Here is a 19,306-nt window from a genome sequence, read left to right as displayed (position 1 = left end):
TACACAGAGGTCCTGGCCAGAGCCGCACTGAGCCCACACTGTCCGTCTGTCTGCTCAATTACTGATCTCAATGGAGGGAGGGGGCAGGATTACGGTTTGCTTCAGCTCCCCCCCCCCCACCCCGTTAAGGGTAGGGATATGCTGGTCAGGTCAGTGTCTGTCAGTCAGTGTTTATTGGTGACAATCTGGGCTTCCAGAGACTCCTCACTGCGTCCTCAGCTGTTAGGGCATAACGTCCAGTTACTGGCCAGACACCCGGCAGCTACACTGCACTTGGTCACGTGTGTGGCCCGCGTTGGTCATGTATGTGGCCCGAGTTGGTCATGTGTGTGGCCCACGTTGGTCATGTGTGTGGCTTCCCGACTTGTAAGCGCTGTGTTAATTGTAAAAGATTGTCTCCTCGTCCCTGCGGGGAGCCGTGGGTGTGAGATTGAGTGGCCTGTGCTCAGCTCCACCTCCCCTCCTGGCCTCACAAACACTTTTCACCCAATCTGTAAGAGGGAAAATGGATCACTACAATTGTGAGCACATGTGTCACACATCCAGAGTAAGAGAGAAACAAAACAAATGTTATATTCTTTGTAGGTGAAACTCTGGCTTCTTTGTCTAATCAGAGGAAAGAGAGTTTGTGTGTAATAAACTGACTCCTGAAGACTGGTGAGAGTAGGGCATGGATCATGTAACACACTAACTAACGCACGTGTGGGGATGTGGCCATAGTGAAACGTGTAGGGCCCTCGGCACTGCTCCGGGCGGGAATGTTCGCTTTGAAACTCTTGTAGAAAAGAAGCTTTTGAATTTGTTCAAATGTATAAAAACTCAAAATAATAATTAAATAATTGTAATACACGGGGTGCAAAACTTTGTCAATCCGCGCTTTTGTGTCTGCCCCCCCCACTGTGTGTCTACCCCTTCACTGAGTGCCTCCCCCCTTCCCACTGTGTGTCTCCCCCATCTCCCACTGTGTGTCTGCCTCCCTTACTGTGTCTGCCCCCTCGCTGTGTGTCTCCCACCGCCCCACCCCAGCCCCCGGACGCCTACAATGTGCCACCTATGGCTATTAAGAGAATGACTATTTGGAATATTAAAAGCCACAGAACCAGGAGAAACTCCATTTTCCTCCCGTCCAGTTCTGAAGATGATTTTGCCTGAGATGGCGGTGTGGCTGGAATCGTATCCACATCCATGACTTTGTCCCAAAATGTGATTATCATATTATAACCTCACTGAAGACTTGTAAGTCTCTGCTTCTCCTGTGGCTGAATAGGCGCTTTAATCTGCTTTGTCTATCTGTGTGAACGTCACTGCATCAGTGCGAGTCCCTGGTCCCTGTTAACACAGTCGTGCAGCAGCTCTGCTGAGCGCTGGTTGTAGTACCCGAACTCAGCCACTGGGTGGCTCTGTAGAACTGCTGAGCAGTGCTGCGCTGCCCTGTGGCCCCTAAGCAGTGACTGCGACAGACTCACAGCGCCGCCCCGCGGCCCCGAGCAATCACTGCAACATCACCACAGCGGGATCTCGAGAGTAAGGCGGGTTCTGGGCGCTCAGATTCCAGTCGGTCTCAGCCTCACACATCATTTGGTTCTGCAATTCAAAGTAACCCGAGAAACGTGGACACTTCTTCATTTCAGTCAAGGTTTGGAATCTGATGTTGAACTGCAGAAACAAATGGTTCCAAATTACGACAGGATTTCAGAATTTTCCACAATTCTGTGAGATTAATTTTAAAACAAAAATGGCCTCACAGACTGAGACTGGTCTCGTTTATCCTCACCTAATGCCCCCGCCTCTCCCCCGTCTGGAAGCTGCTCGGACTCTCAGACGAGGAACAATCACCCAATGACTGTGTCAAGGTGTGTGTGAGTGTGTGTGTACATGTGTGAGTGAGCTACAGTCTGTAAGTGAACTGTATGTAGCCTGTGTCTATATGTGTGTGTGTGTGAGTGAGCTACAGTCTGTGTGCGTGAGTGTGAGTTAGTGACAGTCAGTGTGAGTGAGTGAGCTACAGTCTGTGCGTGTGTGTGAGTGTATTAGTGACAGTGTGTGAGTGAGTGAGCTACAGTCTGTGCGTGTGTGTGTGTGTATTAGTGACAGTCTGTGTGTGAGTGAGTGAGCTATAGTCTGTGCGTGTGTGTGAGTGTATTAGTGACAGTGTGTGTGAGTGAGTGAGCTATAGTCTGTGCGTGTGTGTGAGTGTATTAGTGACAGTCTGTGTGTGTGTGTGTGTGTGTGAGTGAGTGAGCTACAGTCTGTGTGCGAGTGTGTGAGTGTATTAGTGACAGTCTGTGTGTGTGTGAGTGAGCTACAGTCTGTGTGCGAGTGTGTGAGTGTATTAGTGGCAGTCTGTGTGTGTGTGTGTGTGTGAGTGAGTGAGTGAGTGAGTGAGCTATAGTCTGTGCGTGTGTGTGAGTGTATTAGTGACAGTCTGTGTGTGTGAGTGAGTGAGCTACAGTCTGTGTGTGTGTGTGTGTGAGTGTATTAGTGGCAGTCTGTGTGTGTGAGTGTGTGTGTGAGTGAGTGAGCTACAGTCTGTGTGTGTGTGTGTGTGAGTGTATTAGTGGCAGTCTGTGTGTGAGTGTGTGTGTGAGTGAGTGAGCTACAGTCTGTGTCAGGGTGTGAATAAGTTGGAGTCTGTCTGTCTCTCTTTGCGCCACTTGATCGCCCGGAACAAATGTTGTGCCTATTTTTGGGCAAATGCTAATCTGACTCCTTCCCACTTGATAGCGAGAGAGTTCCAGCTCCTCGTCTCTGCCTCTCGGTTGCTTCACCAGTCACCGGGCGGACGGACGGGATCTGCTGGAAGCCATATTCCCGATCCCTCTCAATCCCAGGACTTGCTGTCAGCGCGGAGCGGGGAATGTCTGAGCTCTGCTATAACAGAGGCTGTGGCCAGAGCTTCCAATCGCTCAGCAACACGGACGGTGAGTCTCCAAACCTTCACCACTTTGTAAACTAACCTTTCTGCCATCTTATTAACGAACTAAGTATTCAACTAACTCCTGAACTAACCCTCTGCTGGCGCTCAGCCCTGTCCCTCATATGCCTTTCACACTGATTTGCTTTCGCTGTGAATGGAATCACTCTCTCTGGAGGAGGTTGGTTTGGGCTATTGTGGGAACATTTCTTCCTCAGACCCCACCCCCCCTACACACCATTACACACACGCATTCAACCCCCCTACTCCACACACACACACACACACTCCTTCCCCTCCCCCACCCATTCCCCCCTCACCCCACACATACTTCCCACACACATACATTCACACACCCCTCCCCCCTTATACACTCCTCCCCACACCCCCCACACCCACACACTCACCCCTGGCCTCTATTCCAGATCAGCCTGACAGCTGGGACCTGAACCAGGCCCAATCCCCCAAGCACAGGTCGGTATGTTTTAGGATCAGTCAGGTCCTGTCACACATGTGGAAACCCATCTATGCTTCAGTCTCCAAAGCAGACTGAGTTCCATGTGTGTCATCTACACATGGAGATTCCTTGTGTCTGGAATGGAGTGCTCACTTTCCCAATCTCCGTCCCTGACCTGGTGACCAGTCGAGCCAAGTGGCAGCCACACACCAGGTTCCTGGGAGCGAGTGAGCAGCAAGTCTAAAACTCCATGCGTGGCTCAGCCACTGAGAGCAGATACTGGCCAGAGTCCAGTGACGCTGGGTTCCGCTGCTCGGTGTTTGTGGTTTGACCCTCTCTTGGTCAGTGTTGCTCACATCTCACCCTCGCTGCCCACCCTAAACTCTAACCTTCTCTCCTGACAGGAGACTGTGTTTACCACCCAGGAGCTCCCATCTTCCACGATGCCCTGAAGGTACGTCTGAGCCCCCAAACTGTCCCAGCCTATCCGGCATAGCTCACCCTTCCCGGCACTGGGTCTGGTGTCTGATCCATTCTACTTCAAGGTTCTGGTTCAGCAGTGGGTTTCCTTCAGCCCATTTGTGAAATTCAGAACCAGGTTGTGAGGTGGAATTCTGGTAAACCCTCATCCTCACACTTTCCCTTGGTCCCTCCTTTGCCTGTGCACCCTCTCCCTCCTTCTCGCCGCCCTCACATTTTCCTCTCTTTCCCCAGGGGTGGTCGTGTTGCAGGAAAAGAACGACTGACTTTGCAGAATTCTTGGAAATCCCAGTGAGTGGGGCCTTGGACGCAGTTGGGAAGTGACTCGTGTGGGTGCAAATCTTGTCCTCTGGGGCTGCAGAAAACTCCAGAGTAAATAATAGGGGATCAGGTGGGAGTTGGGATTCAGACTAGAATAGACAGCTCCCATGGGGGAGTGAGCACCAGCACAGACACGATGGGGAGAGAGAGCAGGGAATGGGGTGAGATTAGAGAGCTCCAGTGGGGGAGCGAGCACCAACACAGACACGATAATAATAATAATAATAATCCTTGCATTTGATATAGCGCTTTTCACGTCGGGAGGACGTCCCAAAGCGCTTCACAGAACACACTGTAAAGTGAATTGACTGTATATTTGTGGGCGAACGCGGCAGCCAATTGCGCACAGCAATGTCCCACAAACAGTCGTAGATTGAAAATGACCAATTTATTATTATTTTGTTTTTTTGGAGGGATTATTATTAGGCTCTGTGTGGAGTAAGGAAACTTGCCCAAGGTTTCGCCCTGACTGGAATTGAACTCAGGTCTCTCACTTGCAAAGCGAGTGCTCTAACCACTGAGCTACAGGACTCCACAACCATGTGCACTTACCGGCCTGCTGCAATGAATCGCGGGAAACGATGGGGAGAGAGAGAGCAGGGAATGGGGTTAGAGTAGAGAGCTCCAGTGGGGGAGCGAGCACCAGCTGAATGGATGTAAAACTATAAAATATAGCAGACACAAAGCCGATGGTCTGTGAGCCGCTGAGCGAGAAGCGCTGAGCGGGACATCCCTGGCCTCCGGGAGACAGTATGTCTTGTTGGAATTGGAATGTTGGGATTATGTGACTGAATTCTGGTTCTCTCTGGCCCAGGGCTGCACTCGTGGCCGGCACAGCAATCAGAAGCTTCCGGAAACTGTGAAAGTCGAGGTGCAAAATGATACGGATATGGCTCAAACCCTGAATGCTCAGGTCGGCTCTGAGTACATCTTCCAGGGACCAAAGTCAGCGGAAAGAATGGAGAGAGAGCGACCGAGGTGAGGTTCCTCAACAATCTCTGTCACCCATGCTGTCACTGACCTGGGAGTATGACGCACAGTGTAGAGGGAGTTTCACTGTGTCTCTAACCCTGACCTGGGAGTGTGGACGCACAGTGTAGAGGGAGCATTACTGTGTCTCTAACCCGCACTATGGCTGGGAGTTGTTGGCTGTGGATACCAGGTGAGAATAATAGACAGTAATAATCTGTTGATGATTTGTCTTTGATTAATTACCAGCGCTGATGAGCCGATGGTGAAACTCCCTCAGAAAGTCTCCGTCTCCCTGCAGGAGGCACTAGAGAAGCTCAGTCACACACTGCAACCTGTGGGTGTGCAGAGAGGTAAGCTGTGCTGGTGAAGTGCTGTGAGATGTCCTCGCCAGTCTCTGCGCTGTAACAAATGCTGGGATTGTTATCACTGTTTTATTATTAGTCTGCAAGCGTGTCCGGATTTGCTAGTGACTGTTATTTTGTGTTTCAGAGACCGAAGGCAGCAGAGCAGTTCAAGTGGGCACGGTGTGTAAAAACTCTGGGTGTATGAAGGTGGGTCCCATGGGAGAGTCCAACATTTTTGGGGTCAGCCAGGTGGAAACCCATCACTGTGCTTAAACATCTCCAAACCAGACTGCGAGTTCCACATATGTCTGTTGCCTACACATTTTTTTTGTGTGTGGAGTGGAATGTGCTCTCTCTCCCTGGAGAGTTGCGGCTGTTTAGACACCCCAAGAATCCAAAATTCCCCCCTGTCTCAGCCTATGAGATTGTTCTGTCTTAACATGTAAGGTTAAATTGTGTGAATTTGTTGTATCCAGCCTTCATCTGAAAGTCTCTTTTTTAAGAACTGGTGAAGAGCGTATTTGAGGCAATGTTAACTGTCAGGAGAGAAGGTGTACTGGGCTGAAGTTGGGGGAGTGTGGTGACTGTGTTGTGCTGAGCCAAGTCATGTTGGCACAAGCTGACTCTGGGTTTATCTCACCAGACATTCCAGGGACCTCAGAGTAACTCTCAGACCTGCTCCTTTCATCCCGGGGTTCCCATTTTCCACGAAGGGTGAGTCACAAATGTTCCTTTTCTAATTTCCTCTCTTCTTTGCATGGTGAGAGAGGGAGAGAATGATTTTCTGGGTTTGTCAGCAGGCTGGAAAGGATTTGGAATGGGCCTAGTTCAGAGCCTGGTTTGGGGAAGGGAAGGTGTTTGATGACTCCCTGGTTTGTCCTTACCCTCTGAGCTCTGATCTCTGATAGCATGAAGTACTGGAGCTGCTGCAAGATTAAGACAACGGAGTTCGATGACTTCCTGCAGCAGCCGGGCTGTGTGACCGGCAAGCACACGTGGATCAAGATAGATATGGTAAGGAACCACTTACTGCCCTGAGCCAAGCTCCAGCCTCGGGTAGAGGGCTTTCTCAGCCATTGCGCATTGTGGGGCAGCAACTTGGCCATGAACCATGTTACTGAGTTCCTCCACCCTTTTGTCCTCCGAGCTTGTGACTGTGACCTGAGCTGTCTGCCTCTTTGACTAAGTAAAACCTCAGTTCCGAGCATGGAGTCGTCAGTGAGATCCACCTTCAGTCTGCCATCGGGAGCAAACTGTCTGCAGTCTCTCCCAGCTGGTTGGGGGTGAGTTGATGTGGAGAAGCGATGTGCAAGGGCGGGGACTAACTCTCATGTGACCGTGTTCCTCTCAGGATAAGCGGCTGGTGGGGTGTCGACACGACTGGCACCAGACTGGCAGTGTGGTGGTCTTTACAATCTATGCCAAGACCTCCAACTCGGAGCTCAGCTACGTGGATGCCAATCGCACCGCGGTGAGTAATGCTCCTCACCTTATCACATTCTCCATTCCCCAGTCATTAGTGGGGAGAAGGGAGGCGAGGAAAACCCAAACTGTTTAATGGCTCCCGATGGACTCTGTAACAGGATCCCTAACCGTCTGCATTGTCGGAGGTGAAGTCCTTTCAATGAGACATTAAACTGTGGTCTGGTCTGTGCCTGTTCAGCGGATGTTAAAGGTCCCACAACACAATTGTAAAAGAGGGAGTTTCTCTCTCACGGTGTCCTGGCTGACAACCCCCAGGTAGACTGATCATTCTCCTCCTGGCTGCCTGTGCATGTCGGGGGTGGGGGGTTGGCAATTGACAACGATTCCCTGGGGAGCACTTTGAGATGTTTTGATGCTGTCTGACAGATTATTTGCCTCTTTTGCAGCTGACCGTTCACATCGTGTTTGAAGAGGACAAGATATTTCACACGGACTTAAAGCTTTGGGGGGTGAGTATTCTGCGCTTGTTGCAGGCCATGGAGGATGAGGAGGAATATAATAATAATCCTTGTGTTTGATGCAGTGCCTTATCACATCTGAAAACGCTTCACAGAATCTACTGTAATGTGAATTGACTGTATATTTTGTGGGCAAATATAAAGGAGGATATGACGGGAGATTATAACTGGCGGAATAAAACCGGGATATAACTATTGAGTACATGGGAATTGAGTATATGGAGAGAGGCATGTGGGTTTGCTGTTACCATGGTTACTCTGAGGCCTGACTGGCCAGGTTGAATTTGGAGTCCTGTAGCTCAGTGGTTAGAGCACTCGCTTTGCAAGTGAGAGACCTGAGTTCAATTCCAGGCAGAGGGCGAAACCTTGGGCAAGTTTCCTTACTCCACACAGAGCCTAATAATAATCCCTTCAGAAACCAAAAACAATAATTAATTGGTCATTTTCAATCTACGACTGTTTGTGGGACATTGCTGTGCGCAATTGGCTGCCGCGTTCGCCCACAAATATACAGTCAATTCACTTTGCAGTATGTTCTGTGAAGCGCTTTGGGACGTCCTCCCGACGTGAAAAGTGCTATATCAAATGCAAGGATTATTATTATATTATTATAATAATTGTGGGATCGGGATGTTTGCCTTATTCCAGGTCATTGATGTCAACAAGAGTGTGGTGAACATGACTGCCAGCAAGGTAGAGATCAGCCTGACAAAGGCCGACCCCAGGACCTGGGCCAGGCTGGACCTCCCGCCCGCCCCGACCACCCACGTGGAGGAGAAGGAGAGCGAGAGGAGGGAGCGGAGTGTGGAGGAGCCAAAAGAGCTGGTCCTGGGTGACGAGCCGCCCCCGCTGGAGGACGAGGAGTCTGACGACAGCTTCGGGTTGTCAGACAGCGATGAGGAGTTTGACTGAGGCGATTGGGGTGGGGGGGGGGGAATGAAGGCATTAACACACATCGAACAATCAGTAGCCCTGACATTTTGCTCTGTTAAACCTCCGCTGTCATGTGACTTTTTTAGGAACATTCTAGACCATTGTATGTGACATTCAGCATAACGGCACTTTTTTTGTGATAATCATTTCATCTATCACCCCCTTCCCCCCCCTCGCCATAACCCCCCCGCCTCTCGCCGTAACCCCCCCGCCTCTCGCCGTAACCCCCCGCCTCTCGCCGTAACCCCCCCGCCTCTCGCCGTAACCCCCCCGCCTCTCGCCGTAACCCCCCGCCTCTCGCCGTAACCCCCCCGCCTCTCGCCGTAACCCCCCCGCCTCTCGCTGTAACCCCCCGCCTCTCGCCGTAACCCTCTCGCCGTAACCCCCCCGCCTCTCGCCGTAACCCTCTCGCCGTAACCCCCCGCCTCTCGCCGTAACCCCCTCGCCGTAACCCCCCGCCTCTCGCCGTAACCCCCCGCCATAACCCCTTCGCCATAACCCCTGCCTCTCGCCATAACCCCCTGCCTCTCGCCATAACCCCCCGCCTCTCGCCATCACCTCTCACCGTAACCTCTCACCCTCCCGAAGCCACTCACTGTTTCTTTGCCATTTATTTATGGTCTTTATAAGGTTTGTGCGGGAAACAAGAAAATAAAATAACGTGTGTATAGGTAGTTGTTTGTTTGTGTGTGGGGGGGGGGGGGCGTTACTGGTCTGTTTGAGGGTATAGGAATGTGGGGGGGGAGCGATGTAGTGGCGCGTTTGCGGGTTTAAACGTGTGCGTGTGGGGGGGTGCAATTTAAGGGGGAGGGAAATTCTGTTCACAATTAGTGCTGATTTGGAAGCGTCGCCCTGGCCCACCGGCAGCCGGTTACGCGCGGCTCTAATCCTTTATACAGTTTATCAATGAACGCTCACACCTGTACCTGAGCCGCGTGAACCTCCTGAATTAAAGGGGTGTCTGTGTCCCGCCAGAGGAGGGGGGGCCGAGCGGAGCGGAGACAATTATTGCCCTTTTAAATCCCCAGGACTGACATTGACGAGTGGACAGCACCACAGAGAGACTCGGCGTAAAGTTACCTTTGGGAAGTTTTACAAAGCGATCAGAGGAGCCGCGTGTCTACATATACAGACAGACAGACACACACTCACAGACAGACAGACACACACACTCACAGACACAGACAGACAGACAGACAGACAGACACACACACTCAGACACACGCTCATAGATAGACACAGACAGACAGACACACTCACAGACAGACACACTCACAGACAGACAGACACTCATAGACAGAGACAGACAGACAGACAGACATATACACATACTCACACAGACAGGCACACAGACAGACACACACACACAGAGATACACAGAGAGACATACACCGACAGACAGACATATACACACACACAGACAGCCATATACACACAGACAGACACACACACACACAGTGTCAGGGCATCAATGGAGAAAGCGCGGAAAGAGTACCTGTTTAAGGTGCTGGTGATTGGGGACCTGGGGGTGGGGAAGACGAGCATCATCAAGCGGTATGTCCACCAGATCTTCTCCCAGCATTACAGAGCCACCATCGGCGTGGATTTCGCTCTCAAAGTCCTGCACTGGGACCCGGACACTGTGATCCGACTCCAGCTTTGGGATATAGCGGGTAAGGAAAGGGAAACAGGGAGAGGGGGTGATGGAGGCTCCTGACCGGAGGCACATTTATGTTAAGGAATTGGTAGAGATTAGAGACCTTCTGTTGTGAATTACTGTATATCCGTCGCTCCTCTCCCTTTGCCCACAGAGTCGGACACTGTTTATTTTGCCAATAATCGCCGCTCGTGTAGGCAAAAGTTTGAGGAACTGAAGTTGAGAAACGCCGCTTAACTATCAAACCAACAGCAGCCCCTGAGCCCTGAGCCGAGAGATCCCGAGAGAGAGAGCCCTTCCCTCCGGAGTTTCCCCCTGAGGTGGGGACTCGGGTCCCCCCCCCCCCCCCCGGGCGGGATGATCAAACCAGCGCTTGATGAACCGAGAGAGATGCTCATCGGAGGCTCCACACCGTCAGCAGAGGATAGTATCGTGTTCTGTCCCGTCTGATTCCACCGCCCCCTCCGCCTCCCCCTCTCCCGTCCAGGGGGAGGTGACCAGACAGCAGTCCCCCCCGTATCTCAGGTGTCTTTCCAATAACGCCGTTATGAAGCGGCGATGGCCCGGGCGGGGCTTCTCCGGGCGCCGTTGGTTAATCTCTGGAGTTGTGCCCCACAGGAGAGGGCACCGGCATCAGGATGGAGTGGCTCCGGTTTGTGCTGCTCGTTTCCCAGCGCTTTGCCATTCCCCCCCCCGCCCGACACACACACACACACACACACTCCGGGCCCCCCGACACACACACACACCCCGGGCCCCCGACACACACACACACTCCGGGGCCCCCACCCGACACACACACACACCCCGGGCCCCCCGACACACACACACACACACACACACTCCGGGCCCCCCGACACACACACACACCCCGGGCCCCCCGACACACACACACACACACACTCCCCCGACACACACACACACCCCGGGCCCCCCGACACACACACACACTCCGGGCCCCCCGACACACACACACACACACACACCCCGGGCCCCCCGACACACACACACACACACACTCCGGGCCCCCCGACACACACACACACTCCGGGCCCCCCGACACACACACACACCCCGGGCCCCCCGACACACACACACACTCTGGGCCCCCCGACACACACACACACCGGGCCCCCCGACACACACACACACCCCGGGCCCCCCGACACACACACACACTCCGGGCCCCCCGACACACACACACACCCCGGGCCCCCCGACACACACACACACTATGGGCCCCCCGACACACACACACACCGGGCCCCCCGACACACACACACACACACCGGGCCCCCCGACACACACACACACACACCGGGCCCCCCGACACACACACACACTCCGGGCCCCCCGACACACACACACACACCCGGGCCCCCCGACACACCACACACACACTCCGGGCCCCCCGACACACACACACTCTGGGCCCCCCGACACACACACACACACCCCCCGACACACACACACACACACACTCCCCCGACACACACACACTCTGGGCCCCCCGGGCCCCCCGACACACACACACACACACTCCGGGCCCCCCGACACACACACACACACACACACTCCGGGCCCCCCGACACACACACACACACACTCTGGGGCCCCCCGACACACACCCCGGGCCCCCCGACACACACACACACCCCGGGCCCCCCGACACACACACACTCCGGGCCCCCCGACACACACACACTCCGGGCCTCCCGACACACACACACACACTCCGGGCCCCCGACACACACACACTCCGGGCCCCCCGACACACACACACACCGGGCCCCCCGACACACACACACACACACTCTGGGGCCCCCCGACACACACCCCAGGCCCCCCGACACACACACACTCTGGGGCCCCCCGACACACACCCCGGGCCCCCGACACACACACACACTCCGCCCCCCCCCCCCCCCACACACACACACTCTGGGGCCCCCCGACACACACCCCGGGCCCCCCGACACACACACACACACTCTGGGCGAGGCGGCGGCGGCCTCCGAGAGGCTGTGGCAGCTCTCAGTTCTGCTGTAATTGATGGTTTCTGTTCTGTTTGAAGGGCGGAGTCGCTGCAGTTACTGAGAAGGTTCAAGTTAATCTTTGAACGCTGTTACTGTCTCATCCATACTCCCAGGTCAAGGTTAGAGACAGAGTAAACTTCTGTCTCTAACCCTCTACATTGTTAGCCCACTCTCCCAGGTAAGGGACAACACGGGTCAGAGACCGAGTAAAGCTCCCTCTACACTGTCTGCCCATTAAGATAATGTCCATTTACTTTTTAGCTTTGAGTTATCTGTGCCAGTCCACATTTCCCAACAATGTGATCCTTTCATTTTGTCTTCACATTGGGAGATCGTCTCGAAGCACTTCACAGAATCTATTGCAAAGTGTATTTTTGGCTGATCACAGCACAGCAATATCCCACAAACAGCCATAAAGTGAATTATTTTTTATTCGGAGGATTGTTGGTCAGGACACATTCGCTTCTCGAATAGCACCGGAGATCTTTAACGTCCACTTAGAGGGGTAGACGAGACCTCGGTATAACGTCTCATGTAAAGGCACCTCCAACAATACAGCTGGAGTTCCAAATCTGGATATGAGGCTTGAACCTATAACCATCTGACCAGGAGACATTTGACACAAATGATAATTGACACATCTTACATGGTTATTTTCATCTGGTGTTTTATAAAATTAGACATAATGAGATATTTAATATTTATCTGTAGGCAACCTGCAGAGCTGAAAGTAAGGTCTGCACAGGAGGCTATACCGCTCGGGAGCCTGGCCTGGTGGTGCACTAACCCAACCGTTCTGCGGGAATTCGTGTCCTCATTGCTCTCTGGTCTGTTTGTAGGGCAGGAGAGGTTTGGCAATATGACCCGGGTGTATTACCGAGAGGCTGTCGCTGCATTTATTGTCTTCGATGTGTCTCGAGCCTCTACGTTTGAAGCAGTTTCAAAGTGGAAGAACGACCTGGATACGAAGGTCCGGCTGCAGAACGGCAAGATGGTGCCCACAGTCCTGCTGGCAAATAAGTGTGACCAGGTGAAGGAGGGCCTCCGTTACAGCCTGCCCAAACTGGAGCACTTCTGCAAAGAGAATGGCTTCGTTGGCTGGTTTGAGACCTCGGCAAAGGTAAGAAATATCTAGTGATGTGTGGGAGGATTGATTGATTTCTCTCTACTAATTCTCAGATTGAATTTACCAATGTGCAGTCTGGTGGGATTTGTGCTGTGGACCTGGAGCTGTGAGTAGGGACTCGCAATGCTTAAATTGCCTAAAAATGACGCTGAAGATGGTGACTATCCAGGTGGAGCCTTCAGTTCCCCATTCCATCCACTTGGCGGCGCTATGAGGTCCTATCGTGGGGTTTTGTGGACAGCACCGGCCAGTGGGAAGTCAGACTGTAACAGAGCGGCGCCTGGTGGCTATTATGGGTACTGCAGGTCCTGACCAGTGTTGGCAATGGACAAAAGCTCAAGGGAGGATATTGTTATAAACGCATCTCAAAATACAGTGCCGTCCACCAGGCACTGGGAGCAGGGATTCTTCGCACTCAACTTGTGTTAACGATGCCCTAATAGGTAAGGTGGTCCTAGCTGGACAAGCAATGGGAAGCTTGCCATATGGTTCTCTCAAGAGGCAAGCTGATTACGGCACTACCTCACCCCTCACGCCGCTGAAACCCTGGTTCACGCCTTTGTCACCTCAAGGCTGGACTATGGGAACTCTCTCCTCGCCGGCCTTCCCGCCACCTCCCTCCACAAGCTGCAGGTCATTCAGAACTCTGCAGCTCGTGTACTGTCCCGCACCAGGCTTCGCGATCACATCACTCCTACCCTCGCTCGCCTCCACTGGCTCCCCATCCCCCAGAGGATTGATTTCAAGATCCTCATCCTCACCTACAAGGCCATTCACGGCCTTGCTCCCTCCTACCTCTCCGACCTACTATCCCCCTACCTACCTGCCCGTACCCTCCGTTCCTCTGGCTCCGGTCTGCTCCACGTCCCCCGCCCCAACCGCCCTACTATCGGTGGTCGGGCCTTCAGCCTCTCAGCCCGAGGCTCTGGAACTCCATCCCCCAGTGCCTTCGCCGCTTCCTCCCTTTCCTCCTTCAAGGCCGGTCTCAAAACCTTTCTCTTTGACCGTGCCTTCAGCTCCCCTCTCGACTCTCTTCCTCCTCCTCGCTCCCTCCCTTCCCTCCCCTCACCCTGACCATTTCCCCCTCCTCTCTCCCTCCCTTCCCTCCCGTCACCCTGACCATTTCCCCCCTGCTCGGGTCATGACCCAACTGTGCAGCGCCTTGGGACGTCCTCCTGACGTGAAAGGCGCTCTATAAATGGAATCTTGTTGTTGTTGTTGTTGTTATTGTTGGTGGTTAAACTCCAGGAGTATCTGAACGCACATTGGGATCCTCGAACCTTGGCTTTTGCCAAATGGTATTGAATACACTCTGAGATTAGGCAATTCCCTCCAGGAGAGGAAGCGCTTTTCATTCCTGAGATGGAAATGTCCATAATCTGTCTGGTTTGGATACTCTTAAACATAGTATCCATCTGTGTTGTACATGTTTTTACTTCTGCTCCATTTTGATCTTTTTCCATCTTTATTATAAAATATTTATTATAAACATTCTTCATCCTAAAGAAATGTTCTTCATTCTCGCTGTCAGCAAGATCATCTCCCTTCTCTCTTGAGCAGGGAGGGCTGGAATTAATGGTTTGAAACCTGCCAGAACAGAATCCCTCAGCTGATCCTGATTTCTCCCCAGGATAACGTCCACATTGAGGAAGCAGCTCGGCTCCTGGTGGAGACTGTCCTCGCAGCTGAGGATGGCGACGCTGTGCCCCCGGATCCCGAAGTGGTCTCCCACGAGCGCCTGTCAGTGGACAGCACCACTGGCTGCTCCACTTGTACCAAATAACTAATCAGATCAGCTGCCAGTGGGGGAGGGGAGAGGGCAGGAGGATCTGGCCTTTGGAGAATGGAGTTGGGGTTGGCTGTTTCTCTTGTTAGTGCAATGTCCATGTTGGACCATTCCTGAAGCTGTCCTCACTGAGCACTAGCTCTGGGTGCCCTCTGCTGATCGCTCTGATCATCCTAGTGTCCGTTTGGATCTAAAATTCACGTCTGAGCAGAAAGGAGCAATGGTTTGTGTTGTAAATGCAGTTCAGTCCTGGCCCCAGTGACTCTGGTGGCTGTAATTTAGTACATTGGTGTGTTCACAGGACCTGTCCCACCTGCCTGGGAGTGAGGGGCTGGGAGAGGGTGATGGGTTGCGGAATGAGTACCAACTTGAGCCACGGTTTAGTGGCTCTCAGAATCCCTGCCACAATCCTCATCTTGGCTCCGGTGACTTGATCTTCGTGGTTTCCAATGGAGCGTTGGTCAAAGTGTAGAAATTGTAATCTCTAAAGGGGAACAGTTCTCCTCAGTCCGTCAGTGCCAACGTGTCTGCTCGGCAAGGCCTGGAGCTATCTACCCGGTCCGCAGGCCTCCCCTCCCCCCCCACACCCCCCCCCACACCCCCCCCACTGCCGTGATGTTGCTGCTGATGGAAGCTTTTGTGTTTCTATTTATTAATAAAATGTCTGTGCCAGAAGCAGGAGTGTGTTGGCTTATTACCCCCTCCCCCGGTGGCTGTTGGGGCCCCTGCTGCTCCCAGCAACCTCAGGTCAGGGGGACACGAGGACCGCTGTAAACTGTGCAGTAACTGGAGTGTAGTGACTGTGTTGTGACTGCAGTGAGCGAGTCAGGTGGAGCCGCAGTCTCCGCTGTAGCTGCTGATCCAGTGGCAGATCTGCGCCTGCTTCAGGGGGGTGATGCGCACCGCCACGTTGTAGGCCAACTGCCGGCCGCCCACCTCCACCCACTGGTGCCCAGAGAAGACCCCCACGACGGTGCGCCGCCAGCCGCCGGCCGGGCCCTGCAGCCGCGTGTAAACCCCGGAGCCGCTGGAGCCGGGTTGCGCGTCGCAGCGCTGGTAGAGGAGGTGTGGCGTCTCGGTGGCCACGGGGCAGAAGCGGTAAACCAACTGTCCGGGTCTGTCGCCGTCAAAGCCCGAGAAATGCACCCTCCTGCCGGCCAGGGAGGGGGCGACACCCACAGGCAGGTGCGGCCTGCCCTGGGGCCTGGCCAGCTCCAGCAACGCGTAGTCATAGTCCATGCTGACCCCGGCCCCGGCCCCGGCCCCGGGGCCCCGCACCCAGCCTCGCGGCACCTGCGTGCGCCTGACCCGGGTCCAACGGGTGCGGAGGGTGGGGGCGCCGCCAGGGGGCGCAGGAGGGGGCGGCGGGTTCGAGGCGCCGCCAGGGGGCGCAGGCGAGGCCGCCCCCGCGCTCAGTAGCCCCACCCGCAGGCGCCGCGCGCCCTTGACGTAGTGGCTGCCGTCGTGGATGCAGTGCGCGGCGCTGAGCACGTGGCGCGGGGACACCAGGACCCCGGTGCAGCCCGTGGACAGCCGCACGGCGGCCGAGAAGGGGAAGCGCAGCGCGAAGCCCGACTCCGCGATGTCGAACCTACCGTCAGCCCCAAACAGCTGACGCCGACAGCGGGGGCGGCCCCGGCGGCTGCGGTTGGCGCCGGAGACCGGGGCGCGAGCGGCGGGTGTCCGCGCGGTGTCCACCAGCGTCAGAGTGCGGGAGCCGTCCGTGTAGAGCGTTTCGTAGGAGAGATCCTCCGCCGCCGCCGCCGCCCTCCGCGCACACTCGGCGTCGCACTGGCTGCTGAGCTCCGGGCGGTCCTGGCCGGTGAAGCGCGCTCGGGGCAGCCGGAGCGGCCGGTGCGGGCGGATGGCGCGGTCCGGGGGTCGCAGCGGCAGCAGCTGATCACAGAATGGGAAGAGCAGCAGCAGCAGCAGCCACATGGTGCCGAGAGCCTGTCAGACAGAGAGCCATCAGCCCGGACACCAGCCCACCGACACCCCCCCACCCCACCCCACCGACACCCCCCCACCCCACCGACACCCCACCGACACCCCCCCACCGACACCCCACCGACACCCCCCCACCCCACCGACACCCCCCCACCCCACCGACACCCCCTCACCCCACCCCACCGACACCCCCCCACCCCACCGACACCCCCTCACCCCACCCCACCGACACCCCCCCACCGACACCCCCAGCCCACCCCACCGACACCCCCCCACCCCACCCCACCGACACCCCCCCACCCCAGCCCAGCCCACCGACACCCACAGCCATGTGCCCCCGCAGACACCCCCCCCCGCACCGTTGTACAGCAATACATAACTACGCACAACTGTTCACACTTAAACACGCGCCACGCGCTGTACTCACACTCACTCACGTCTCACTAACAGGGAATCTCAGAGATTAGAGCAATTCCGCGGCTTTTAAAAGAAGAAGAGGGTCTATATCTGGTTATTATCGGTCAGTGTAGTGACTGGCTTTGTAGGCTGATCCTGCAGCCACCTGCTGCACGGTGAGGCCACATACAGGGCGAGGTGAAGGGAGTAACCCAGTTACCTGGAGGCTGTTGTTCGGGTCCAGTCAGCGACGTGCCAGTATTTTACATGAATACATGGAAAAGGTACAGAGAATAACAATATCTGATCAGTGTCACTCTGAGCTCTCATCCACAGTCTCCTGGAGCTCCATAGGTGGACTCGGGAATGAGAGTATGCGGTGGCCTGGAATCAGAACCTGAGCTCCCAGCACCGGCCCTCAGCAGGTAATCTCAATTTTAGATTATAGTTATATATTGGAGTGTTTTTGTTGACAAACGGTTAATCCTCTATTGAATAATGTGGCTCGGTGTCGGCCTGTGGGTTGGGTGGTTGTATGGAGTCAGGATTTCAGCTGTGGCACAGAGCTAAGCTGCTGATTCAGTACAGTCCGTGGGGGTGGGGGTGGGGGGGGGGGTTACACTGTCAGAGGGGTTTACCGTTAAGATGGATTTTTAAACTGAGGTCCCGTCTCTCCTGTTGACTATTGGAAAACGGAAGAGTGTCTCTCTTGGTGACATGACTGACAATCCAGAGAGTGTAGAAACCTAAGTCCATGGACTTTTGTGGGACCTGCTGCATTTGCCCACAAACACAGTCACTACACCTGGACCCCAATTCCCCGCCAAGTACTTTTAGTGTTATCAGTGCTATATCAAATACAACGATGTTCACAGTGATATCCTCTTCCTCCGGGCACCTGAGGGCGGCAGCAATGTCCTGGGAGAAATCTCTGGCATTCGCATTGAGTTCGCAAATGTCTTTCTCCAATCCCCGTCCCAATGGTAGTCAGTACAGTGCCTCTGTACAGCCCTGATCTTGCCTTTAGCTCCTGTTTAGGGAGTTTTGAGAGCCAAGGTACACACAATTATTACAAGACATTGGCAGAAGGTTAAGTAAGAGACGCGGGGTGGTGGGTTAGTTTACACGGGGGTGGGGGGTGCTATTGGCACCCGGACAGATGGTAAACATAAGGCATGTGTTTACATTGCAGTTATATTGTGTTTATGATGGGATCACGTTTCGGTTACATCGTGTTTACGATGTTTTACGTTGCGGATACACTGATGGAGTTACGGTGCAATAATTCTCTGGACAGACTTAAATATAAACGTCCTCCCCCCACCACCACACACACATAAAGTGCATCACTTTCTCACTCACACTGACACACTTACACGCTCACATCGTGTCACACACTCAGACTCCCCCCCTCACTGTAAAACAGCCTGAACAGTAATCAAACACAATACAAGTCGTTATATTTCCAGTCACTGTTTTTGTGCCTTCGGGATTCACATATTCCAACACCACAGACTTTGTGAAAGAGACCTGAGAGTCTGTGTCCTCTTCACTGCTCCCGGAGACACTCTCAACTGTCTTCTTCCCCACATCCAAGCCATGACTCGCTTGGGTAGACCTTCCCTCACCTTCGTAAATTCACCCGACTCCGCCACTACTTCACCCCTCAGGCACTGAAACTCTTGTTCATGCCTTCATCACCTCCAGGCTCGACGATGCAAACGCACTGCTTGTCAGCCTTCCCAACTCCTCCCTCCACAGCTGCAGATAATCCAGAACTCTGCAGCCCGTGTCCTCTCCCGCACCAAACTCCGTGACCCCATCTCCCCCACTCTCGCCCGACTCCATTGACTCCCTATCCTTCAGAGGATCCAGTTCAAGATCCTGGTCCTCACCTACAAAGCCCTCCATGGCCTCGCCCCACCCTACCTCTGTGACCTCCTAACCCCTACCATCCTGCCGGCTCCCTACGCTCAGCCGGCTCTGGCTGCTCC

General features: G+C 54.4%; 3 protein-coding genes across 3 annotated transcripts; 2 read left to right on the top strand and 1 right to left on the bottom strand.

Moving 5' to 3' along the window:
- The first annotated feature begins 2,582 nt into the window (after positions 1–2,582).
- LOC103190482 (cysteine and histidine-rich domain-containing protein 1) lies at positions 2,583–8,559 on the top strand. Its single transcript, XM_007911291.2, has 11 exons — positions 2,583–2,921; positions 3,776–3,825; positions 4,086–4,142; positions 4,987–5,150; positions 5,391–5,494; positions 5,634–5,695; positions 6,132–6,202; positions 6,397–6,502; positions 6,840–6,959; positions 7,360–7,422; positions 8,080–8,559. Exons 1-11 carry the CDS (start codon positions 2,858–2,860, stop codon positions 8,341–8,343), a joined length of 1,125 nt encoding a protein of 374 aa, XP_007909482.2. The 5' UTR covers positions 2,583–2,857; the 3' UTR covers positions 8,344–8,559.
- Positions 8,560–9,829: 1,270 nt separating this feature from the next.
- On the top strand, positions 9,830–15,223 carry LOC103190481 (ras-related protein Rab-38). The gene is made up of 3 exons (XM_007911290.2): positions 9,830–10,037; positions 12,897–13,177; positions 14,814–15,223. Exons 1-3 carry the CDS (start codon positions 9,836–9,838, stop codon positions 14,964–14,966), a joined length of 636 nt encoding a protein of 211 aa, XP_007909481.2. The 5' UTR covers positions 9,830–9,835; the 3' UTR covers positions 14,967–15,223.
- A 545-nt stretch (positions 15,224–15,768) lies between these two features.
- On the bottom strand, positions 15,769–16,907 carry LOC103190487 (serine protease 23-like). The gene has a single exon (XM_007911300.2). The coding sequence runs from the start codon at positions 16,905–16,907 to the stop codon at positions 15,795–15,797; it is 1,113 nt and encodes a 370-aa protein (XP_007909491.2). The 3' UTR covers positions 15,769–15,794.
- Between the last annotated feature and the right edge of the window lie 2,399 nt (positions 16,908–19,306).

This window comes from Callorhinchus milii, unplaced genomic scaffold (genome assembly GCF_018977255.1).
Source record: "Callorhinchus milii isolate IMCB2004 unplaced genomic scaffold, IMCB_Cmil_1.0 Scaffold15, whole genome shotgun sequence".
NCBI lineage: Eukaryota > Metazoa > Chordata > Chondrichthyes > Chimaeriformes > Callorhinchidae > Callorhinchus > Callorhinchus milii.
Note: the sequence above shows the minus strand (reverse complement) of the source record. Positions and strands in the feature narration are given on the sequence as shown.

Excerpts from the sequence above, each read along its gene's own strand:
- LOC103190487 (XM_007911300.2), bottom strand. The coding sequence starts at position 16,907 with ATGTGGCTGCTGCTGCTGCTGCTCTTCCCATTCTGTGATCAGCTGCTG.
- LOC103190481 (XM_007911290.2), top strand. The coding sequence starts at position 9,836 with ATGGAGAAAGCGCGGAAAGAGTACCTGTTTAAGGTGCTGGTGATTGGG. Across the intron at positions 10,038-12,896 it reads CCAGCTTTGGGATATAGCGG|GGCAGGAGAGGTTTGGCAAT; the intron begins GTAAGGAAAGGG and ends GTCTGTTTGTAG. Across the intron at positions 13,178-14,813 it reads GGTTTGAGACCTCGGCAAAG|GATAACGTCCACATTGAGGA; the intron begins GTAAGAAATATC and ends ATTTCTCCCCAG.
- LOC103190482 (XM_007911291.2), top strand. The coding sequence starts at position 2,858 with ATGTCTGAGCTCTGCTATAACAGAGGCTGTGGCCAGAGCTTCCAATCG. Across the intron at positions 4,143-4,986 it reads CAGAATTCTTGGAAATCCCA|GGCTGCACTCGTGGCCGGCA; the intron begins GTGAGTGGGGCC and ends TCTCTGGCCCAG. Across the intron at positions 5,495-5,633 it reads ACCTGTGGGTGTGCAGAGAG|AGACCGAAGGCAGCAGAGCA; the intron begins GTAAGCTGTGCT and ends TTTGTGTTTCAG.